Source organism: Chenopodium album, chromosome 17 (genome assembly GCF_948465745.1).
Source record: "Chenopodium album chromosome 17, dcCheAlbu1.1, whole genome shotgun sequence".
NCBI lineage: Eukaryota > Viridiplantae > Streptophyta > Magnoliopsida > Caryophyllales > Amaranthaceae > Chenopodium > Chenopodium album.
Window position 1 is genome coordinate 49,870,780 of NC_137850.1, and position 25,567 is coordinate 49,896,346.

Sequence of the window (25,567 nt, forward strand, 5' to 3'; positions counted from 1 at the left end):
GGGTAGCCAAAAATATTTTTCTTATTTGAAATGTATGGATGCAATCTTTCTCTATTTTGGGTTGTATTTTAAGTAAATGACCCTATAGTGTTGCGAGTGGGGTCTTTTGTATTGTTCAATTGATAGCATAGTTTGTCAATAGCTTTGTAAAGCCTTTTGTCTAACACTCTTGTGACATGTTGATCTTCCTGCCCTTTGGACAATATCTACAGCTTCATGCTTCCTAGAAAATAATGTTTGCAAGTATGCTGTTCGGGCTGTATAGTTGAACTCCGTGCATATTAAAAGTTATCAGTATGATATAAGTCAATATGCATGGAAGGTGCTGAGAGACTTTGATTTTATTGATTGATTGTCGCTGGAATAAGTTGGTGTGAATGACTAATGTCACTCGAGACAGTATTTTAATTAATATAAACCTTGGGTAGAGACCGATCTTGAAATTCCTCAAATGCTTTTTTCTTTGTTTAGAACAGGGGTGGTTTTCTTAGCTTTAATTTTATGATGTTCGTGTTGAGCAAGATAATATGCTTTGTCTATAGTCATAAACTCATAAATGGCCCAGTAAAACAAAAACCATGTCGAAACGTTATGGTAGAATTAACAATTGTAGAACTTGTTTAATTTCTGATGGCAAAATCTTGGCTCAAATTAGCTGTCCTAATTTCACTAAATGTTTTGGTTTCTCTCATATTTGTGTATGCACGTATTTGGCCCCCAAGGTTTCTCTCATAATTGGTATATAATATATCTTGTGCAGGAGCACTTGAATCTCCAATGGACCTTACTATTGCCGGGGGCCAGTTATATCTTTGTGGTATGTGATCTCTTAGCCTTCTAATTTAATCATAGTTACGTTGCCAATTTAATCTTTTAGTGTGCCTCCATCAATAAGATGCAGCAAAGTCATCTGCGCAGTGGGAGAAAGTGGGCGCGGACCTTTATATTGCAAAGCTTCTGCCGTCTTGCTATCCATTCTTTTCCCCCTGGTCGGTTTTTTTAGTAGTTTATTTATTTTAAAAGCTATGAAAAACTACTGAAAATGGTCGCAATTGGTCCAAAGATTTCTGATCAATGGGGTTTAGATTTCAGTAGTTTTATCTCTTAACAAGTGGCTTGTCTTAACATAAAGCTAAGAATTAATGGGAGTTCAAAAACTCAAATTATCTCTACAAAGATAACACAATATATAGATAAGAAGGTATCTATACTTATCAACCAATCTTTTTCATCAAAAAAAAAAAAAAAAAAAAGACTATCAACCTATCTCGGATAGTGAATGGTGTTATCTTTTCTTTTGAAAGGCAATGTTAAAATGCTGATTAGATCCGATCTCTGATTTAGTGTTTAGTTTAGATTACCGGCATACCGGTGAGATGAATGTAATATGGTCCACAACATTAGTTTAGTTGTCCCTGGGGAAATTCAACAGATAAGTCGCTAGCTAGTTTTTTAGGTGGTGGCGTGGTGCAAGATCTTCCTATTGTAAGCAATTCAGAGGAAGATGGTGGCGCTGACGAGGTTTTGTGCTGTATAACCAAATTGGTTTAAAAGTTAAACTAAGTTGGATCGTGTAAGCTGCCCAAGCATGTTTTTGTGCTTGGTATGGTGTTCTCTTTTTGTTGAAGTCTATAGATAAGGCGCACTTTAGAGGTTTTCAACAAAAAATAAATAGTGGGATTTATTAATTTAGAGGTTTTCAACAAAATATATATATAGTGGGATGAAGTAATATCTTGGGTGATCCTGTCCTAATTATTTAGAAATTGTAAGCTATTGTGGGCAATTACTGCCTGCTCCTACAATATTACCATTAGACATCTTTTTATTAGTGACTAATAAGAAATGTACAAAAATCTTGAAATTATTAGTGAGTTAACACCACTGATACCTTAAGATGACGAGAAATAGTGCAGGCACATTTTAAACTACGAATAATTTAGAATAAAAGGAATCATGATATTTACCATGCAACTCGGTTATCTAGGGATTCAAGGCTATTTTTGCTCCTATGCTTACAAGGTACAAGCACATGTTGGCTGTATCACAAGGTGCAATCGGTTGTTATATAGAAATGTACCGAAGATTATTTGGTTAAGTGATCGGAGTAATGAATAAATTATTTTAACCTATATTGAAATTCGAAGTCTTAATGTGCAAATAAAAAAATTATGCTAGTCTTACAACACTTGGCTATAGGTTATGTTCCACAATTAGAGGTTCTTATAACATGGGGTGACTATAACGTAAAGGCAACAAGTCTACTGATTCTTGGTACACAATTAGGTTGATGGCTCGCTGCTATGAAATATATGTTTGTGCTTAAGAAACACTAAATCAACGAATTTATGCTTCTGCTTTATCAACCGGCCTTAACTCAAATGGAAGAGCGAGAGGTTTAAGCAGCTTGGCCATAGGCATGCTTAAATCCCTTTGGTTGCCGGTTCGAATCCGGCAGGCCGATGCATAGGGTGGATATGTTGAGTTGTGCCTGTTACTGATCATGGACTTTTTTCTTAGGCAAACCCCCTTACCTTTCCTCTGAAGAACCAAAAACATTGCATGTGCAATCTAGCGTAAAGCCCTGCATGGAAAGACGTAGGTAACATATAGTACTATGCAATATTTATTTGAATGTTTTAGTAAGTTTTTTGGAGTATGTAATATTGCCATAGTTTTCTTATATGTATTTATTTATGTATTTTACATGAAAATATTATACTAAGAATTCGGGCAAAGGGTGGGTTTTCGTGAATGTAAAAACATTATACTAAGATACACATTTCATGATGAAATGCCCATCTTATGAAGTTTTGCTATAGTTTTCTTATCATTTATTTTGGTTTATATTATATGCCTATAATTTTATGTTTTGGTCTTGCAAGTTGGAACAATTTCATTTTTCCCCCTAAAGGTACAAAATGGTAACTTGGGAACAAATCCAAACAATATAGGCATACAACAGTCACATCTTGTGTGAATGTTACTCCTTAATTTATTAGTTTCACGTGTTTTGTATGATATGATAGATATCAAACTAAGTTTGGTCTAATAATAAAGATTGTACCTCCTAATTTTGGAGATCTTGAATACCAATTTGATTGTGGGATTCTCTTACTTCCCCATCCTCTCTTAAAGTTTCTAACCCGATAGATAGGGATTCTCTTAATTTGATAATTTTTTGAATGTTAGGTTTCTCATCAAACTTGTTTTACCATAATTTTGAAGAATTAAGCTATAGCTATACCCTCTTCTTCTCCAAACCCACCCCCAACCCGCCTTTGACCCCCTCCAGTTTGTGGTTGGAAACAAATGATGTATGATTTTGCTTTAGTCAATTAAAAAATCATTTTGGGATTAATATTCTTCAAAGTATTAACAGGAGACATAATATTCATACATGTTGCACGATAATCCTTCATTTGCCTTCACCTATCTTCATAGTATTCTGTTTGTAGTATTGAGTCAGTTGGGATCTAGCCTCCTTTTAGATCGTTGCCCAAAAAAAAAAATCTTCTTGAGCTTTGCATAATTGTTCTGAGTTTCTAATAGACTTTATTAGTACTTAGTTCCTACTTTGACATGACACGAATAATCCAAATTCATAAAATACAAATCAAATTATTAATTTCAAAATATATACTCCTATAATGGTTCAAAATATACGTTGTATAATAAATCTAGTATCCAAATATAATCAATTTGCAACCTAAAATAATACTTATGAAAATACTTTATAATGGATAAAAGATTAAAGGGGCATGAAAACATCCGATTTCACACAATGCAGGATAACTAATCCAATCCATTTGGTTTATAGTGTTAACAATGCTGCATTTTGAAACTTACAACTAAGGGGTGTCAAAAATTTACGCAACTCTAAAAATTTTAGAACTTTGACTATATATGACACGATTAAACCTTATCCAAATCTTACCCTTCTTTTCCTTCCCCCTTCTCTATCCAAACACATTGTTATTAGTTAACTAGTTATCGATTTATGATTATATATAGTGGAGACCAAAGGGGATTTTATAATATAAAGTGTAGTTGATAAAGTTATATTTAATTGTTAGTTTAATAGAGAAATTATAAAATACTTGTGTATGAGGGGTATAACTTGACCAATAATTTCAATGTTCAAACAAAATAATTCGAATTAAGAATGAGCTAATAATCAAAATAACCCGATTCAAACTTTTTAATTGTAACAAAATATATGTTTTGTAAGACATAAAAAATTTCTTTATTACGAGTACAATTAAAAATCAACGGAGGAGTAACCCGAATTTCATGTCATTCTGTCATTGTACGGGTATTTTTTTTAAAATGTGTGTGTGTGTGTTTTTTTTTTTTTTTTCTCCTGGACCAACTTGACAAAACTCTTTTTGTTGCTGTTTTTTCTCTTTCTCTTTTCCTACCAAATTAAGGAATAATGGACTTGGCGATTCTCAGAGAGTGGTTCGACCGAGTTGACTCGTCTCAAACCGGTAACATTACAGCATCTCAACTCAAGGTTCTTCATTTCCTCTTTAAATTCTTAACCTTTAATTATTCATTTTTCCAACTTTAAATTTAAATTTAAATTTAATACCTTTGTACTTTTGATTGAATTCATGTTTAGAATGCACTTGCTGTCGGAAATCTCGATCTCCCACTTTCTGTTGTTCAACAAATGATCAGGTTTTTCTATTATTTCCAGTAATTCGCCCAATTATTATTCTCTACTATCTAATTTAAATTACTTGAATTATACTTTGTTGAATTCGTTTCAGGATGTATGATTTTGATAAGAATGGAACTATGAGTTTTGAAGGTATTTTTATTATAATTCTTTAGTTTAATTTTTTTGTATTCATATAATTGTATAATTTGATGATTATTACTCGTATAATTTTTAATTGATATGATTTAGTTTGTCTAACTGCAGAATTTGTTGCCCTTAACCAATATCTTTTAAAGGTTAGTATATAGCTTTCAAGTTCCTAAATCCTAGCATATAATTTTATATATGATGACTTCAACTATTGATAATTGTTCCGGGTTTCACTGTTTCGGTCCAGTAGGGTCCTTCTCCTTACCAACAATAATATGTATAAACGCCTCCGGTGTTAGTACATTAGTTATGAATTCACTATGGTGCAATAATGATCTTCTAGCCCATAAAAATTGCTGTAAAGAAGGCATTTGAGTATTGAATATTTTGAATCACGATTGTTGATGTTTGCCTTTTTGTACTGGGGATTAATTGGTTTTGTTCTTGCTTTAATGTAATCTCTGCAGGTTCAACAAGCTTTCTCAGACTTAGAAAGGTAGTTGAATTCTTACATTGTTATTCTCTGTGATTGTATATTGATACTTGATAGTCATTGTCCAAGTGAAATTCTGTATGATCTGATTGCTGGAGTAGATGTCAGTCAGTTATACTTTTCTGACTGTATTTTGTATCTAGTCGGCCTTGTCTAGGAGTGTTTATTGCTGCATTAAGAAATTTGCAAGGGCCATGTTAGGAATTATTTTTCAAATGGCGTGCAATAGTTTGGCTTGTTTGGTCTTTTTGCGTTATTAATGCTGTGTTCTTTTGTTAAAAAGGAACTAGGATTCGAACAATAGAGATAAATTAGCATTGTCTTCTTTAAATTTGACTCGATGTTTGGCTTGTATGTTCCTTGAATCCTCCCATGGCTTTCCATGATATTTTACTGCTTTTAAGAATATTGAATAGATTCCTGGCAAGCTTTAAAAGATTTCTCATGTTTTGTCAAGCCATTGCATTTCTACTTGGCTACATCCTACTCCTTTTCTTATTTTGCCTATAAATGTGGACCATGTAAGAGTTTGGAACTTTTCTCAACTGGCATCTTGTCTTGTCAAATTTAAGCATTCACCTATCTTTTCTCAGAAACAATTATCTTCTTTCTTTAGCTATATTTTTATATGGGCTATCTATATCTGTTTGAATAAGGATTGACCATTTTCATTTGGGCTAGGATCTCGAATATCAGCATGAAAGCATAGCATGGATAGCTGTCAGAACAAACCTTCTGTGAAGAACTTTCTGCAGTTTATTTGCTCCCATTTCTATGTTTCTTTTTATTGTCTGCTGGAATTGTTAGTGAACCAGTATTGTGTAATTTTAGATCAATATGTGGAAACTAGGATGAATATGCTGCTATGATCATTGCTTGCTTATCATATATCAGTCTTCTATCTATTATCTTAGCAACCTTCTTCTGATGAAATTATATATCACAGGGGCCGTGGATTTCTTCTCCATGACGAGGTTCATGAGGTAGCCTTCCAATCACTTCAAATGGTTGTTGGTCCTAATGAGGATTAAGTTTTGTAACTATGTTCCTTGGTGCTTGATAACTTGATTTATTAATTTATTTTATTTTTTTCAGGCATTAGTGAAGCTTGGGTTCTCACTTGATTCTCCTGCCTTTTACACTGCATGTGAGGTAATCCTTCTAATTCATTGCCTTTTACCCGTATCATACTACCTTCTCTTTATCCTTTTCTGTATGTGAGTAAACATAAATCATGTTCACTTCACTCTTTTTCATAATAGGTTCAAATACAAATAAAATAATGCTCACTAAGTACCCTTAGGCTTCCTTAACTTGCACTCAAATAACTGATCGGACACTAAGTACCTGTAGATTTCATAATCAGCTGAGCAATTTTTCATGCGATTTCTTGTAAAATGTAAAAATGTGATCTTTATAATTGTTTAAATACATTGATAGATACTACCTCCGTTTTTTATTAGTTGATACATTTTGACTTTAACACTATTCACATACTCCCCTTTGACCGTGTTTTCTGTTTTATACGTAATGAAAAATATAGTCAAGTGGGATCTTGTTAGATTCATCACAATATATATTTTCAAAATATCAACTTTTCATAATTTTTGCTTATCGGTAATTAAAGATATTAATGGTTGAATTTATGCATTGGTAAACGTGACTAAAGAAACGTGTTAACTAAAAAGAAACGGAGGAAGTAGATATCTGTGTCTTCTCTGTTGACGTTCTATTTCTCTGCCAACTTTTCCAGAGCTTTGATCAAAAGAAAAATGGGACATTCCGGCTGGATGCTTTTATATCTTTGTGTATATTTCTACAATCTGCTCGGTACGTGATTTTGCATGCAAGTCTCTCTAAGTCAGCTAGGCTGATCACCAAGGCTTTTTTTACTTGTGGCGTCTTGGCATTGGCATGTGGCTCATTGAATTGCAATTGTTTTTTCCTTATAACAATATAGTAACTGCTTCTAATTTGGTGTTTCAGCAATCTTTTTAACTCCTTTGATACAAATAAGCAAGGCAGAGTGACTCTTGATATGAACCAATTTATTTACTGCGGTGAGTATTCTTTTTTATATCCTTTTGCCTTTCATATTGTTTTGTTCTATGTTGTTCCATTTTCTTTTGTATCAACCTATTGCATACTGTGAGATTAAGCATAAAACTGGGACTAAAAACCACTGCTGGAATATTGGACCTTGAGAGTTTGAAAACTTATGATATGAGACAGTGAACATATGCTCGCATTTTTATTTATTTATTTTTTTTAATCATATTCAAATTACAACTATCAGCAATTCAAGGAAGTAGTATTTCTTCTGGATAATTTCATGATCTAATTTCATGGTTCTAAATTGTGGAATTTCCTATTGTTCACTTGAACTCCTCAAACAAACATGCTTTCCATTGCTTCTTAGGTCATACTGAGAAACTATGCCACTCTAGCTTCTCTTAGTTTGTGACTTTGTGTTTGGTTTTTTCATGAGAGAATTCTTCTAGACTGAGTATGGCTTTCCTGATTGAGGAAATTATTTTTGCCGTACTTTCCATTGTATGCTTTATTACCTCCCTAGTCCCTATCATCTATCTCCTCCAATTCCTCCTCCAATTTTCCTAGCAAGTAATATATATGGAGTAATGAAGAGTGCAAGCTAGCGTAACATCTGATGGATAAATGTTCCACTTTATAAATAACAAGCTGTTAAAACATCTTCATCTCATTTTTCCCCCCTGTGACAGCTGCGAATTGTAGAATATGAGGTTTCAATCTGGTACCTAGCTCATTCTTTGCCCCAGAAGATCACTGTGAAGCTGTAAATTTATACTGATATTGTATTTCAAACCAGCGGCAGTTGAATGTGATGCTACACTAGTGTAATATAGATTACCGCACAGTAATACAAGAGTGGGACAGCAGATTTTGGTTCTTGTATTAATATTGTTATCATCTTCTTATGTATATGACTTTGGTCTTCTTTTCCTAGTGTAAATTGTCAAACCCTGATTCTCTTTTCCTAGTGTGAATTCCAAAAATCAACAATTTGTATGTATCATATTTACAGTATTATTGAAACAGAGCCGCGCTTTCAAGAGTTTAATCTTGACACTTTTCGTGCTGTTAAATCTAGTATCTACAAGTCTAACTGTAAGTCTGTAAGTACTAAAACAGGCCAATTTCATACACATTTTATATGTAAATTCTTCTAATTGGCCATGGCCATCAGGAGGTGGAGATCCCAATAGATTTTCTGTTGAAAGAAAATAGAATTGGGCCGAGAATTAGGGCATCTCAAGATATGTCCAATTGATAGCTGCATACCTACAACGTCACACGCAAGTCATGGTTAAATAAAATGACCTGAATATTCATACACTCAAAGCATATTTCAAATCTATCAAATATATACTCGTATGACACATAAATTATTAGTATAAAAATTACTTACGTGCAATGTCAAACATTCAAATAATAATAATTCAAGTCAATATTCAAAAGTCAATATTCAAAAATAGATTATATTATTCCTAGAGTATTACGCGTATAAATTAATACACGCATTAGACATGTGTAAGTACCTAGGAAAATTATAGTGGATAGTTATTGTTATAGTTCAATCCCCTCATTAAGGAGAAAAGGAAAAGCATTATGATCAAAAAATTGATTAAGATATTAGAGATGTTGCGCATGTGTTTTATTGGAGGCATTATTTATTTATAAATTAAGTAAATAACTTATTTATTATTTAATTTTGATAGTGAATTGTATGGTAGCTAGGTAGTGTGTCCATGAAGTGATAGAAGTCCCAATGATATGATCGTTTTTTGGATAGCAAGCGTGCTATCAATATATGGTAAGGTCAACCCATATTTAAAAATTTTAAATAAAATTAACCCAAGAAATAATAAAATCAACGAGTAAAAATGAATGCCACTTGTCGTGCTATGCTTTCATGCAAAAGAAATGAGTCCCAACATTTTATCTCCACTACCCAAAGTTAAATGGGAACGTTTGACAGAGAATATCATGGGTTGGTAGAGACGTATAGTAGAGCTACTAGTTTTAGTGGTTTTTCTTTTCTATGTGGTCCGTAAACGTGTCGAAATGGTTACTCTCTTCGCTTCATAATACAATAATGTCTAATATCATATATCTATGTACGAATTTATAATAAAGTTTAACGTTATCTATGTATGGAGTATCTATTTTCTAAATATGTTTATGACTTGTATTAATATTTTTGTGTACGAAGAATATATATTTATGTTAAATATACCAAGGCGAAATAAAAATAGCCTTATTATTTAAAGAGCAGAATCACTTACAAACTTAACGTTGAAATTGGTGAACATGAAATTGCATGAATACGTAAGGATAACTAGATGTCTGGATGATACTAGCTAGTATGGCGAGAGCCGAGAAAGTTTCGTTTGAGTCCGTTCACTTTATAACATCACATCATCAAAATTCGACTTCATCAAAACCCACAACAATAGCGGAACTTTTAGCCCCCGATCTAACTGACCACCTTCCTCTGCAACTAATCAAATCAGAAACAATTCCACCATCTCCAAACCTCTCGGAATCCGAAAACAGTGGCTTGGATGTATTCGGCGTGCGTGTATCCTGATAGTTTCTTAAGTCTTTCTTGTTACTCGTATATATTTTTTACTCTTATGTAAAAAATCTGTAACAATGGCTTGGCCTCGATTATTATGTATGCTTACCCCCTTCTTCACATTTACCCTCCTGCAACTATCATCCGTTGCTGCACAAAATGGTGGCAAATTAACTGTAGGTGACAAATTAATAGAGAAGAGTGAATAGAATGGCTTTTGTATTGCTTGCTTGTTTATTATTCATCAATAGGTTGAGTATTTATACAAAACCTAACCTCATAAGATAGGAAACAATATTCCTAAAAGATATACCATATATCCTAATGATATATTCTCAAAATAATATCTTAACATAAATATCCTAAATATATTATTCTCTTAAATGATATATACGGAAAATACATCACACATATATTTTCCGATATTATCTCTAACAGTAGGCCAATCTCTCAGAGCCATGGTTCAACCATCATCCTAATATCAAATGTATATAGTCAAATATCTGATATATATAACCTAATTTTTGACAATTATAATATAATATCTAATATTTATAATTTAATATCTGACCATTATTATCTAATTTCTGATAATTAAAAATTTTATTTATTTATTTATTTTTTCTGTTTGTATGACAGGACTCACGTGATTCCGTTCTACACAATACTTTCCATTCATATTTGTTTACCAAATAAATGGTTATAGTAATTGATATAAATTTACTTTTGCATAAGCAAACCTTATATGTACCTTATTTATAGTATATATCTTCACCCAAAAAAAAAAAAGAAAAAAAAAACTTATTTACAGTATAATGTTTTATTTGAAACTCTATGTTTGAGGTCTTTAGTGCTATAAAAGCATTAAGCCAATGCAAATTCATTTTTGAAAGGTGCTTTGACATGATGTTCAAATTGCATGTAATTTGGGTGATAGAAGACTACTCTTACCAAAGTCATGTTTGAATTGAAAGCACCAAACGAATGAAATCACTAACACCTAACTTGCACTACTGTCTCATACTTGTCTACTTATCATCGTCTTCACATTATGTAAAACTAATGAATAATTTAGAGTCTTCTTGAAAACTAAAATTTGTGAAATTTTATCAAGTTACAAAGTTACTACGTAATAAAATTTTAATACACTGACACCTTAACTTTTTTATTTTAATCTATATTCAAGTTATTAATCTATTATCATAACAACAGATGCGTATGAAATCAAAAGATTGACCACATAGTGAAATATTAGAACACATTATCTAATTTATCTTTACATGAATCTTTTGAAATTCTTAGACCTGATTATTGACCATGATTGAAATTTATCAAATTGCAAGAGAATAAACATTTACATGATTGAAATTTATTAGAAGATATTGGACCTAAAATCCCAAATAGATACTATCTAAACTTTTCAAAAATTTTAAAGTGAAATGTAAACACGCACTCTTGATTTCAACAAACAAAAGAGCATTTAAATTACTAGACGATCATGCCTTTAACTAGGTAGTGTTATCTAAATCCCCTCTCTCAAACCCTAGTTATGAATTTAGCTTATAATATATGGTTTGTACTTCGTATGTATCAAATTGATTTTGCAATTGTATGAATATGTAGCTAATGATTGCGTAAAAAAATGTGAATGCAAGTTTGCAACCAATAATAAGATAGAAAAATTGTGAATGCATGCGTCGTTTCTTTTCCGTATGATAAGGAAGTCAAAATATAGTGGGAAGAAACTTTATTGACAAGAATATATACTTTTATAAAACATTACAATATACAAGTATATGATTAAAGAAGAAGAAGAAGACAGAATGCTGGCCACTATAGTTGCCAATGAACAATCACCCACCGCCACAACATGCCACCAAAACCAATAAGTTATGACCATGACCCATACACACGTCCTTGTATGATTAAACCCCCACCTATCTTTAGAACGTACTAGATCTTTGCCTTACCCTATATATAGACCTTCCATTTCTACATGTTGGTTCACAAGCATTTGTGATTGTTGATCTCTTAATACAAACATCTATATTATGATCACTAATAGAGTCTAGAGATATAGATAACAACTAAGAAGCTAAGAGAGAAATAATACATTATCTTACTGTTCACTAGTTAGTTGATACGATTTTGATTAAGTTGTGATCATCAAGTCTTAAGAAATGGCCAATACTAAGGTCATAGGGGCTATGTTGGTGGCTCTACTTCTTGTGGAGATATGTGTTGCAATTAGGGTACCGAGAGGGGTAAGAGTAAGTGGTGGAGGAGGCGGTGGTGGTGGAGGAGGTAGAGGAGGAGGTGGTGGTGGTGGCAATGAGGGATCCGGTTATGGGTCTGGATCAGGGTCTGGCTATGGTGAGGGATATGGTAGTGCAGGTGGGGGAGGTGGTGGTAGAGGTGGAGGCGGTGGTGGAGGGGGAGGAGGAGGTAGAGGGGGTTCGGGGTCTGGATATGGGTCTGGGTCTGGATATGGATCCGGATATGGGTCTGGTGGAGGTTTAGGTGGTGGTGGTGGAGGAGGCGGAGGTGGTGGTGGAGGGGGAGGTGGTCATGGTGGCTCTGGCTATGGCTCAGGGTATGGTAGTGGTAGCGGTTCTGGCTATGGAAGTGGCAGTGGTGGTATGGGAGGTGGAGGAGGGGGTGGCGGCGGCGGTGGTGGTGGAGGAGGTGGCAATGATGGTGGCTCTGGATATGGTTCTGGTTCCGGATATGGCTCTGGTTATGGTTCCGGGTATGGGGGTGGTTATGATGGTGGATATCACCGTAAACATTGAATGTCAACATGTAACTAGCCTTCCATTATTGATATTACTTTTAGTTTGTTGTATTTTAAGATTAAATAGTTGTGCATGCATGTAATTTTGGTTCATTATATTTGACTTGATGTATACGTAATATTGGGGATATATGCATTATATTTGCATATTGTAGGATATATATGATGTATGGTACATTGTTACTAGCTATCTAATGATACCATCATTTTGTATTTCAATAAAACAAACTTTTTCTTCAACGTGAAAAATCTTGATCACAAGTATGTGTCAAGCGTTTATGGTTAATCTTACCCATTCAGTTATCTCCGATATCGTCCATAAGCTAAGCTAACAAAAAAGGACATGAGTATATTATACATCAGTCTTCAGCTAGCTAATGCATGAATTTTGTGCAAGTATGCAAGCAATAGACAAAATGATCATATAATTTAATATGGTGCAAGCACAAGGTTAGTCTTTATATAATTATATTTTTCAAACCTTATTGCGTGAAGTACTCCATGATTGATCAACAAGAATTTTTTTTTTTAAAAAGTGTTAGCATATAATTGAACTATATATAAATCATTCTTTACTATCTAAACTTACTTTCCTCATAGTTAATTCTAAAAAAAGAAAAACATGCAATCAAACATATTATCAAATTATTGATTCCGTTAAGAGTTTCGGATTATTATGTTGACTTTGTAAATTTATTTGTATGGCTAAAACTAATCTAGCTTATTAAGTGTAAGTCACTAACTCATCATAAAATAATAGTGAACAACCGGTTATAACTAATAGATGGAAGAAGTTTAAAATGTAAAAAGCATATATTTCGTATACATGAATGCAAACAAATACAAAGCATAAAACGTTAACTTTTTGCTCGCGTTTCTTTTGTTCACTTAACCTTCTACTGTACTCCTAACTCATGGTAAACATTCACAATAACCAAATGACATAAACATGAATATAAAGAACTAGAAGAAGGACTATGCGTCATGTCTCACTGGGTACCAATCGTACCATTATATGAAGTAATCACTTGAATTTGGATTTATGATATTTAGGCAAATTGACTACTTGAATTTCCTTTGAGTCAACTTTTTTTGCACAATCCTATAAAAATGAAGAATACATATTTTTAGTTCTCATCAAATGCAACATGGTTAAACCAAAGTTTTTTCATTTTTATTTTTCGTTAACTCTAACCAAAACTTGAAAGATCAAATATACGAAATTTGATAATCATCATGAATCAAGACTCCATATTGTACATGTCATATTATTTGGTCATCAATATCAATAAAGGGCAGTTAGTTGGGGGTTGGGGCAAGGTATGGAGAAATTGAGGTGGTAACATAAGTCATCGAAGGTAAATACCCCGTAATAAATAGAGTCTATACTCTATAGAGATATCATCTATTTATTTATCTGAAAGTTAATCAAAATCAAACACAAAGTGTTATTACAAAATAAGTGAATTTCCTAATATTTTCTCAATTATTATCATTTTATTTAATTTTTTTAGGGAAGTGCTATATGCGTAAGGGCTGCATATAAGCATTTAATATACTTCCTTTTTTAGTATTAAGTTGAGAATTTATCGACAATTCACGAATAAATCAGTGTAATAAATGTTTATTTATTGTCTTTTTCTTTCTATTTTTAGCTTCTTATATGCAGCCCTTATTTTAACTAAGAGCTGCATACATCTTTTTTCATTTTTTTAAGAAAATAGGAAAAAGTGATTTACATGTCAAAATATACACGTGGCAAGCTTTCATTGGTGTTGAAACACAATTCTAGCTCATCTCAAAACATTCGAAACCCAAAACATATCCTCTTTTTCCCTTTTCTCTCTCCATATTTATTCTTTCTTTCTCTATCATCTTTTTCTCTTTCCTTCTACACTTCCATAGAAAACTACTTCTCCTACTATTCTAATTTTAATTAATTAATTATTAAATTAAAGATTCATTTATTTTTTCACACATTATTATTAAATAAATCAATTAAAACACCAATAAAATAAAAATAAAATCATCGTTACTATTATTACCAACACCAATTCTTTCTCCTTCTTCTCATAAAAACTTCGTCTTCGCAAAATTCCCCTATTTCTTCGTATTTTAGGGTTAGGGTTTTCTTCTTCTCTTCGATCGATCGATCAATTTCCCCCTTTTCTACAACCATGGGAGCTGAAGGAGATTCCAGCGACGCCGTTCCTGTTACCGTCGGCGAAGTTTCCGTCAACATTCGATGTTCTAACGGCTCCAAATTTTCCGTCAAAACTACGCTTGATTCCAACGTCGGCGCTTTCAAATCGCTTGTTGCGCAAAACTGTGATGTTCCTGCCGAGCAGCAGAGGTTGATCTACAAAGGTCGGATTCTGAAAGATGACCAAACCCTAGAAAGCTATGGTATGTTGATTTGTTCGCCGATTTTTATCTTTTTTTTTTTGAGATTTTTGTTGAATTTGAAGGTTCTTTGGTTGATGTTGATTTATTTGGTAATTTGTGAAATTTTGTGATGAGAGATCTGTTTGAATGTTAGCTGGAGCTGGTTTCGATCGAGAAATTATTTGGTTTGGGATTGGGATTGATTTTCGTGCGGAATTCGAGTTTTATTGGATATATTTGTTTGGATTAATTGGATCTGATTGTTGTTTATTATAAGAAGTTTTGGGAGGATGTGTTGACATCGTAGTTGATTTGTGGCTGCATTATGTGAATTTATTAACTCATATGTGTATATATGTCATTATTGGAGTGGCATTGCATTTCCTCGCATCCATTGTAACCTTCGGTTAACTTGTTGATTTTGGTATCGTAAGGATTGTTCTTATTAAGGTGCCTAGGTTCTGTGATTTAGACTCTACAATGTGCCTTTTATCAAAGGTTGTGTATTTTTTTGGCAATGATTCATGCAATGTTCGTAATTGTTTTAGAGAACATTTTGTGGCTTAATGCTTTTGATGTTTGAATTTGTGAACAAGAAAATTCCAAGTGTTCTTTGATATATACTTGTGATTCACGAGCTGGCAGCTAAGCCAATTGAACATGGGATTTGAGAAAGCTTATTGTAGTCTGAAGAAATAGGACTACTAGTTGTCCTGTGTGTTCTATTTCATAGCTTGGAGATAGCATTTTACTGTCAATGTGCTCAACTAAAATCAAGATGCTAGCATTGTCAAGTATCAACGGGGATAGTTAATGTGTTGAATTTCAGTGTCTACACATCACTTCATGATATATAATTTCTATGCATTGCTTTAATTTTTCTAAAGATTTTGACCGAATCTGGACTCTATTGAATTCTTAACAAAATCTTTAGGTTGGTTCAAAATGGATTTATCCTGAGTTTCTCAGTTGTGAAGTGGTGGAATTACAATGTTAAGAAAATATTTTACACTGTATTTTTCAATCAATCAATCAAAGCCTTAATTCCATAAGTGGGGTCGGCTATCCCATAAGCCTCAATCAATCAATCTTTCTTAAGGAAAACTATCTTTACAGATGGCTCATTAATCTCATCACTTGTTGATTTTATTTTCAAAAAGTTTGCAGCTTTTCCTTTCATCTATGTCAGTTCCTTTGTAGAATTTGACTGAGACATGGTTGTAGCCACTAGATATGATTTGTTCAGAATTTTGAATCATTGGAGCCTGAATGTTCCAGTGATACTTTTTTTTTTTTGTGTGTGTTTGATCGTTGCATGGTGCATGCTTCAAATTCTTTTTTTTCCCCATTTTGAAATTCTGAAGTCTACTATTTTAGCATTTTTTTTTTCTAGAAGTATTTTTCTGTATTAAACCTGTGATGGTTGAAGAGAACTTGTTAGGGGTTTTAAAGTGGTAGGTCAAGGCTATGCATACTGCTTCAGCTGTATGATCTTTGTGTTGCATTTACCACTTGGGCAAGGGGGGGGGGGGTCCTTTCTATCTTCTTTTTTTTTTTCTTCACCTCGTGTTTTGTACACTATTGTTTCTATTTTTGAACCTTTTTGTTTCATTTTTGTAAGGTTTTCTTGACTGATTTCAGGTTTTGCTATCCACCCAAGTCCTTATCTTGTTTTGGTCTTCAAAATTTTACATTTTCAAACTAAGCATTGTGGGATTTGTGGTCCAATTTCAATATTTAACTTCTTTTTCCCTCTTGTACTTAAAAGTTAAACCATTAGGTTTTGTGGTAACTTTTTTCTATTTGTACTGTATAATGTTTTTGCTGCAATTTTGTTAGATTTATAATTGCCTTTTTCCCTGTTTTACTTTAAAATCCGTGATATACCTTATAAGTTATCAAGAGCTATTTCCAAAGCCTTGTATTTGTTTATGTACTTGAAAATGATCTTCTCTTTTACGTTTTCCTTGAAGGTTTGCAAGCAGATCATACCATCCACATGGTTCGTGGTTTTGCTGCATCTGCATCGGCTGCTCCTTCCGGAACTACGAATTCTGCTGCTTCTGACACTTCCCCGGTTTCTGCTCCTGCTGCTGGTCCAACAGAAAGTGGAGGTTTAGGTAGTGCTGGTCTTGGGGCATCCTTATTTTCTGGACTTGGCTTGGGTGGAACTGGTGCGCCTCCTCCTGGTTTACTAGGAGCTGGACTTCCAGATTTTGAACAAATGCAGCAACAACTTACCCAGAACCCAAATATGATGAGAGAAATAATGAACATGCCTGCCATTCAGGGTCTGATGAATAATCCAGATCTTATGCGAAACCTGATTATGAGCAATCCTCAGATGCGCGACATCATTGATCGGAATCCAGAGCTGGCTCATATATTGAATGACCCTAGTATTCTCAGGCAGACCTTAGAAACTGCAAGGAATCCTGAGCTCATGCGTGAGATGATGCGGAACACTGACCGAGCTATGAGCAACATTGAATCCTCTCCTGAAGGTTTTAACATGCTCAGACGCATGTATGAGAATGTCCAAGAACCATTTCTGAATGCCACCACTATGGCTGGGGACGCAGGAACTAATCCGAGTGCTAACCCATTTGCTGCTCTTTTGGGAAATCAGGCTGCTGGTGGTGGACAGCAGAGAGATGGTTCTAACAACCCATCAACAACTGGATCTGAAACTGGAGCTCCGAATACTAATCCACTTCCAAACCCCTGGAATAGTGCTGCAGGTGAGTTTATCCAAGTGTTCTTTTCCTCTGACTTGTTTCCTTTATTGGTTATTGCACCTCCTCATAAACCCATGAGCTACTTTTAAATCTACTAAGGGATGCATCGAAAGATTTCTCCTTGTCCAGACTGAATTTTGCATTGTCCTGATCCTTTGTATATTATTGAATGACATGATTTTTCTAATAGACTTTTTCTATTAGTTGAACAATTTACATATCAATCTTTATAAGTTGGGAAAGGGGACATCATACACCTTTGCAGGAAGGCTACTCTTTATGTTAATTTTTCAGGATAAGAGGGTATTTATTCTAAAGTTTTTATTGTTCAGGTCTCTGTTACAGTGTTATTCATGCCTTCACTATGATTTGCATTATCATTCTGACTATGCCCTTTTTGTATTTTCTAGGAGGCGCCCAGACAAACAGTACTCCTAGAACAAACCCTTCTGGAGATGCAAGGTCACCTCCTGTTGGTGGATTAGGTAGCCTTCCAGATTTGGATCGTATGCTTGGTGGTGGTGGACTTCCAGATGCATCAATGATGAATCAGATGATGCAAAATCCAGCAATCTCACAGATGATGCAAAGCATGCTATCCAACCCACAGTATATGAATCAGGTAATTATTTGAACTATCATCTATGTACTGTAGATTCTTAATATGAACTTTTAATCAAATTTCTAACTATCATCTGTTGATTGTAGATTCTTAATATGAGTCCACAGCTGCGTGCTATGACTGATTCGAACCCTCAGCTGCGAGAAATGATGCAAAATTCTGATGTTCTTCGTCAGATGGCAAATCCTGAGATGATGCAGGTAATGATTTACTCCTTGTTTTATAATTTATGCTCTTTATAGCTCTAGTGAAGACGTAGAATTTCAGATAGTGGTTTTAAAGGGTTTTTGTAAAAAATTATAAATTAATTAACCTTTTTATATGTTAATTTATTTATTTAATCTTGACTCATTGTGTTTTGCAAACTCTTATCTAACCTGTATGTGTTTTTACTTGCATGTTTATCCTCTTTTTAATATCCCCATACTACTCTTTTATAAACTCTCTTGAAAGTTGTTAGTACACCCTCTTTTGGCTCTCACTTTACACATTTCGTCTGCTTTTATTTAATCAGTTTGTTTGGTATGCCCCATTTCTTTGCTGACAGTTCCTTATGACGGTTCATGTTAGCCGACCCCAAATCATTTCGGGTCTTAGGCTTTGTTGTATTCTATGGAAACAGCACAAGCAGTATAGTTGATGGCCAATTTGTAATGGTTGGATTGACTGGAGTTTCTGATCTGGATCCTCCAGGCAATTAATTATGCAATAGTTGGTTCTACAAAATTGGTTGGTGAGGTGAGAAAGTAGTGATGCTAGAAAGTCCCAATGCTTTGGGGCGGTGTAGGCATTGCTGGCTTTAATAGGATGATGTTGCTAGTGGCAGGATAATTAGGGCACTGCTGAATGTGATGGGTGTCTGTGCTTGGGTCGAGGTAGGGGACGGAGAGATGTTGGCCTATAGACATGGTGATTGGTGGAGGAGAGGGAGGGGATTATAAACTCCTTTGGTTTTTTTATGTAGTATGCAATTGTATGAACTGAATTCAGCCAACTTTACAATTAAAATAACAAAGATAAGGGACTGTCTTATTGTGAGATTATCCGGATTAGATCTGTGAATCTTGCGTAAATTTTAGTTCTGTCATTTGCTTATTGGATGTTGCTTCTTTATTATGCTCAATGGTTTGATATCTGTGGACTGAGTCTTGCTTTTTATGCAGCAAATGCTAGCTATGCAGCAGTCACTTCTATCGGGAATGAACCGTCCTCAAACAAACCAGTAAGTTTGGTTATGCCTCCTTTTGGGGATGCTGAAACTGAAGTTGCCTATTTTCTACTTACTAGGGCTCTTAATCTTTTCTTTCCTCATTTTAGCTTTTGCTGTCCATCTATGACAATTCCTGTTTAGCTAATAGATAAAGTTTTCTCGGGATTGTGAATTATTGTTGATCTTTGTATATATATTATTGTGGTTTGTGAGCTCTTTGACTCCGGATTCCACAAATGTTGTCCAATTTTGTTTCTGGGTCCTAAAATTTTAAAATTCCTCAATTTCACCCCTCCTTATCTTCCCTTTGAATGTTTTTCGTGCAATTCATTTTTCAGCAAGTTTACATAAGATAGATACTATACTATGCTCTTTAGCGTTCTGAACTCTGATACTAGCGAGATCTGCACTAGGAATTACTGCTTATTGATCTGGATTCATTTGTTTACCAATTATTGTGGAATTGATTGATCTGGTTCCTAATGTTGTAATTGTTCTGTGTTGTTCCTGTGCGTTTTTAAAGTGGGTAATCCCACAGATAGCAGGAGAGAAATTCGGTCCTGTCTCTGTAATTGGATGTGCTCTTGGGGGATTAGGGAGGGGAATTGGGTGACCACTGTGCTATGCATAAAGTTTATGTATTTAGATATTCCAATTTGTAACTACATTTTTCTTCGTCTTGTTTTTCATACAGAGATCAATCACCAAATGCTGGCGCTGCAGGTAAATTGTGGCTCTTGTTCATTGTGATCTCGTCTTTCTTGTTTTTTTTTTTTTTCTTTTAGTTTAATCTAAAAATCTTCATGCAAAATTGCAAATATCAGGAAATGCAAATAGAGATATGGGTCTGGAGATGCTGATGAGCATGTTTGGTGGTCTTGGTGCTGGCGGTTTAACCACCCCAGAGAATTCAAATGGTTTGGGTTCTTTCTCCTCTTAAATCAAATATTGATAAAGCTTTTCTCATCAGTATTATTAGCTTCTTACTGATTTCTCTCTGTTATTTTGGCAGTACCACCTGAAGAGCTTTATGCAACTCAGTTGACACAGCTTCAAGAGATGGGTTTTTTCGATGCACAAGAGAACATAAGGGCTTTGCAAGCTACTCGTGGTAATGTTAATGCTGCTGTGGAGCGACTTTTGGGAAATATGGGTCAGTGATGTTTTGGAGGATTACCTTTTGGAACACAGTTTATCCAGTACAGTCTTTTGTGGAATTCCTAAGATCAGTATGCCCAGATTAGTGTCTCACTAAAGATGGAAAAACGCAAGCTCGAATTCTGAGATTACATTTCGGGTATGTGAATAAACAAAAGAAAGTACGCAATGTGATAAGAGTTATGACTTCTGGATATAGGCTCGTATCTCAGCTCAACATTAGAATCTTCACTCTTCTGCCCCCTTCACGCAACCATCCTTGAAACTTATGTACATACACAATTTTAATTATTATCTGTGGAATGTTTGATTTGATTTTTGTCTATGTATTGTTCCTTTCAATTCATAACCAGGATGCGGTTTTCAGATACCTCTGGTTAATCAGGGACTTCTTATTTGCTGATGAGAAACAGCTTCAGCCTTTGGAGAACTATTAGTGTTTTCAACGTCGTGTGTTATGGGGAAAGAACTCATGAAATTGTTTGTTCTTTTGCGGATGTGTTTGATAGTGTAGTAGATCAGAGTTAGTACCCTTAGTTGATCAGAAGGCTATTTGGGGGGATATATGACGACTTTTGCCAGAATGTTTCTTACCCTGCGAATTACAAAATTTTACCTAACCAGCTATTCCTGTTAGTTAGCTGGATATTCTTTACAGCTAGTTAATGGCATGTCCAAAATTCAATAATTCGTGACTTAATAGATTTTTCTTGTCATTTTCTATTTGACTGTTTGATGTTTTCTCTATTAATCGATCTGAGGTTTTGAAAGCATTTTAAATAGTAATCCATACTGATTAATAGTCCCTTATTTTTTCCTCGTTTGTGTTTGTTAAACTTGCAACTCAGGATTCAATTGAAAACAGATTAGTACTTCGTACGGTGTATTTTTTGGATTGGGAACTGGGATGAGGCACAAAGACAGCAATAATAAACCAAACTTGTTATAGGAACGGAATATGAACCTTTACATTTTCTCGAGATTTGTTTGCTAGTTTTGTCATGGTTTTAATTTTTGAACTAACTTCGGTTAACAACTTAACACCCTCATATTTGATTTAGTATTGTTGTTCTTTTGAACTTTTTTGTGCTTATAAACAATACTCGTAGCAAACAAGATGATGCTCATGAGACTAAAGTGGTTTAAACCATTTAATTTGTCTCTAAACGACTAAATATCAATATAATCAGTTACAAACATGTCTCCTATCATTAATTCAAGCCTCAAGGTCACTTGTGTTGTGCCTTTGTGAGATCAACTGATAGAGGTCACATGTAGTTCCAAATTATGTTAAATGACTCAGAAAATCTAAGATGCATCCTCTACCATTATTTGTGTTTTTGACAATGAGAACTTAAATTTTACTTTATGCAATTTGGGAAATTTGAACTTGAATTACATTTTCCAGAGACTTAAAAATTATTGTTCCTAATGCTCAAATGCATTTTAGACCTAACTTATAAAATATTGCTACGCATAGATTTGGCGATCCAATTATATTCAATAAAAGTAACGATATGTCTAACGTGTGTTGTGTGCCTAATGATATAAGCTATTTTTAATACTTGCATTTTTATTTTCGATATTTATCTATGTCTTTTCATTTCTCTACTCGAAAACCTAGTGTCAATATCATGTTCTCATCGAATGCAGCATTAGCGAAGTTAATAGTTTTTAAAATTTTTGTAATGTGACTTTATATTTGTGATTTAGTTAGTACTTTCTATATTTTTGTTGTCGAATTAATTTTTGGAAAAATTGACTCTTTTAATCTTAATTATTAAAATTCTTCTTACAAAGATCTCAATTATCGATTATCTCATGGTAATTTCAATTTTAGGGGTAAACAATTTGTAGCTTTTTATGACTAGGTGAAGTCGTGAAGAGAACAGGTCCTAAAGAGAGGGGATGGGTGTTTAGAGTGGTGGAAGATTATTTATTTATTTTTAGCTAACCCTAAAGAAAACAAGACACGTGACACTATTAAGTATTAACTAGTCAATTAAAAACTTTGTTAGGGGCTGATTTGAGAAACTCCTAAAGATAAGAAGACTTAAAACCATCCTGAATTAATCGACAGCTGAAACATTTAAAAGAATATCAGTCATAGTTGAGATTGTAGCGTCAATTTTTCCTTAATTTTTTTTCCCACCAATACTCGAGAGTTTAAATAAATTTTTTACAAGGTTTTGCCATTTTTAGAATTTAATAAACTATCAAGTTCCTAAATAGCCGACCTTTTAGATTTAGGCTTTTGTTTTTTGAAGTTGTTATGAATTTATAGCTCGATTTTTATGTATAAAGTCCCTTGCTTAGGGTTCCAGTAGTCCCCTCTAGGGTTCGCAGTACAGTGAGTCAGTGGTGATTAGTGATTCTTCCTTGGTTTTCCCTGTAATCTCGATTTCTCAGAGTGCTTTAACAATCCTATTTCCATGGCGAACGATTTGATTAAGGAATGGGAGAAGCTAAAACTGACCGAAGACGAAATCGCGGTGATCGGAGGTGACTCGTTTCAATCCAATCCGGATGAATCCTCTGTTCAATTGAAATTGTCTCTGGTTGGGAAACTTTGCACAATAAAACCCTATAACTCTGAAGCATTGAAACGAACCTTACAATCAATCTGGAAATTGAAGGAAGGTGTTGCGATTAGAGTTGTGGACACTAACTTATTTGTTCTCCAATTCTTCTGTAAGGGGGACAAAGATCGGGTTATCGAAGGGAGCCCATGGTTTTTTGATGACAAAATTCTATTGATGAAAGAGCTCCAAGGAGATGAACAACCTTCGGAGATTGTATTCACCCATACTCCCATGTGGGTGAGACTTCTTGATGTGCCCTTTAATAAACGTAATGCTGCTGCTATGTATGACATTGGTGAGTTTCTTGGAGGTTTCGTTGAACTGGATGAGGATGACCCATTAGGCTTGAGCGAATTTGTTCGTATGAAAATCTTGGTGGATATCAGAAAACCGTTGCGAAGAAGATTAATGCTTGCTACAAGCTCGTCTACTTCAAAGTGGATTGACATGAAATATGAAAGGCTAGCAGACTTCTGCTTCTTTTGTGGGATGTTAGACCACACTGACCGTGATTGCCATAACAAAGAATCTGCTGGGAATGAAGAAGATAATCTGGTATTTCAATATGGTCCTTGGCTCAGGGCAACGCCTAGAAAACAAGCAAGGATTGATCTGAAGGAAAGAGAGAAGGAAAGAAGATGGAAGGAAAAATTGGTTGCTTGCTCTTCGGCCAAGCCAAAAAGCTTCAACGATCCTGGTGTGATCAAGTTAGGACCCCCGGGAGCAGCACGCAAATTGCTGTTCAACTCACCAGATTGTGGCAAAAACTCTGGTGTGTTAAGCTCTGAGAGGAAGGCCAAACTTGTGACAGAGAAAGTGGGGGAAGGACTATCTTTAGTGCTGCGCGCAAGAAGTGTTGATAGCATAAGCCAGAAGAGTCAGAAACAGGATGAGTCATTTACTAATACTACCCAGCCAGAGAGTGAACTTAATCCTACTACTCATAATTCTGCTGCAGCCTTCAATGATAGAAGCCAGAACACGACTATGAGCATCTCAGAACTGCAACAAACAGAGATGATGGAGGGCATAGAGACAGACAAGGGAAGAGGATGGAAGAGGATTGACAGAGCTTTTTCCCAACCTCTGAAAACAAGTATTTCTAGCTCTGCAGTGTCTGTCAAACATAGCTCCCGGAAGAGAAGTGCTGATGAACCAAAAATCAGCATTGAAGATGTGAAGAAAGCGAAGTACAATTCTATTTCTCAAGCTGGAGACGGGGTAAATCAAGTAGAGGGTGTTGGGACCGACCAACCCCTCGAAAAGCAATGAATACTTTATGTTGGAACGTTCGAGGCCTTGGCAATCCTCGAGCGGTTGGCGCACTTCGAAATTGGTGTGCTTCTTTAGCCCCTAAACTTGTTTTTCTTTCTGAAACAAAAATTAATAAAGTAGCTTCAAAAAATGTTAAACATAGATTAGGCTTTGATTGTGCTTTTGGTGTTAGTAGTGAGGGCCTCTCAGGGGGTCTATGCTTGTACTGGAATAGTAGCTTTATTGATTTTGTTCTGATTTCTTATTCTGCTCACCACATTTGTGGAAAAATAATGCAAGGTGATCTTGTCTGGTATTTTGTGGGTATTTATGGTTGGTCTGAAACTGCTGAAAAACATAAAACATGGTCTCTCATTAAGTCTCTTTGTGATGGTATTGGTGGCCCGATTCTTATTGGAGGTGACTTCAATGAAATCCTCAGTATGGAGGAGAAAGAAGGTGGGTCTGAGTCTGAGCGTAGGGCTATAAGAGGCTTCCGGGATGTTCTTGACTCATGCAATTTGCGTGATTTGGGATATGAGGGGCAATGGTATACCTGGGAAAGAGGACTTAACCCCTCTACCATGGTTCGTGAAAGACTTGACCGCTTTTGTGGCAATGATGAATGGTTTTCCTTATTCCCAAACATTTATGTGGAGCATTTATTCAGGTTTAAATCAGATCACACTCCGATTATGACTAGACAAAGACGCCCCAAACGTAACCGCAAAAGGGGAAAGAAATCCTTCAAATTCGAAACTGCTTGGCTTCTTGACTCGGATTGTGAACAGGTGGTGAAACAGTCGTGGAAGGACACGGAGGGGGGCTTCATGTTTGACAGATTGAGCAGGCTATTGGGTTCGTTGAGAACATGGAGTGGCAAGAAATTTGCTAACT

The 25,567-nt window shown here is 34.8% G+C and overlaps 3 protein-coding genes across 4 annotated transcripts; all 3 read left to right on the plus strand.

The window, feature by feature from the left end:
• Positions 1-4,357: 4,357 nt before the first annotated feature.
• Positions 4,358-8,388, plus strand: LOC145588418 (uncharacterized). Of its 2 annotated transcripts, none has more exons than XM_081645060.1 (10): positions 4,358-4,516; positions 4,625-4,683; positions 4,776-4,816; positions 4,916-4,962; positions 5,284-5,312; positions 6,256-6,292; positions 6,405-6,461; positions 7,063-7,139; positions 7,296-7,369; positions 8,051-8,388. In XM_081645060.1, the coding sequence occupies exons 1-10, from the start codon at positions 4,436-4,438 to the stop codon at positions 8,068-8,070; spliced, it is 522 nt and encodes a 173-aa protein (XP_081501186.1). In that variant the 5' UTR covers positions 4,358-4,435; the 3' UTR covers positions 8,071-8,388. The 2 variants fall into 2 exon arrangements, with proteins under 2 accessions (XP_081501186.1, XP_081501187.1); XM_081645061.1 differs by having other exon boundaries at positions 4,359-4,516; positions 4,931-4,962.
• A 3,719-nt stretch (positions 8,389-12,107) lies between these two features.
• On the plus strand, positions 12,108-12,961 carry LOC145589254 (uncharacterized). Its single transcript, XM_081645786.1, has one exon. The coding sequence runs from the start codon at positions 12,108-12,110 to the stop codon at positions 12,717-12,719; it is 612 nt and encodes a 203-aa protein (XP_081501912.1). The 3' UTR covers positions 12,720-12,961.
• A 1,706-nt stretch (positions 12,962-14,667) lies between these two features.
• On the plus strand, positions 14,668-21,157 carry LOC145590091 (ubiquitin domain-containing protein DSK2b-like). Its single transcript, XM_081646835.1, has 8 exons — positions 14,668-15,127; positions 17,080-17,847; positions 18,255-18,466; positions 18,553-18,666; positions 19,630-19,688; positions 20,371-20,399; positions 20,501-20,593; positions 20,689-21,157. Exons 1-8 carry the CDS (start codon positions 14,899-14,901, stop codon positions 20,835-20,837), a joined length of 1,653 nt encoding a protein of 550 aa, XP_081502961.1. The 5' UTR covers positions 14,668-14,898; the 3' UTR covers positions 20,838-21,157.
• Positions 21,158-25,567: the final 4,410 nt, after the last annotated feature.

Excerpts from the sequence above, each read along its gene's own strand:
- LOC145588418 (XM_081645060.1), top strand. The coding sequence starts at position 4,436 with ATGGACTTGGCGATTCTCAGAGAGTGGTTCGACCGAGTTGACTCGTCT. Across the intron at positions 4,817-4,915 it reads TGGAACTATGAGTTTTGAAG|TTTGTCTAACTGCAGAATTT; the intron begins GTATTTTTATTA and ends GATATGATTTAG. Across the intron at positions 7,370-8,050 it reads GAACCAATTTATTTACTGCG|CTGCGAATTGTAGAATATGA; the intron begins GTGAGTATTCTT and ends CCCCTGTGACAG.
- LOC145589254 (XM_081645786.1), top strand. The coding sequence starts at position 12,108 with ATGGCCAATACTAAGGTCATAGGGGCTATGTTGGTGGCTCTACTTCTT.
- LOC145590091 (XM_081646835.1), top strand. The coding sequence starts at position 14,899 with ATGGGAGCTGAAGGAGATTCCAGCGACGCCGTTCCTGTTACCGTCGGC. Across the intron at positions 15,128-17,079 it reads CCAAACCCTAGAAAGCTATG|GTTTGCAAGCAGATCATACC; the intron begins GTATGTTGATTT and ends TTTTCCTTGAAG. Across the intron at positions 18,467-18,552 it reads ACCCACAGTATATGAATCAG|ATTCTTAATATGAGTCCACA; the intron begins GTAATTATTTGA and ends TGTTGATTGTAG.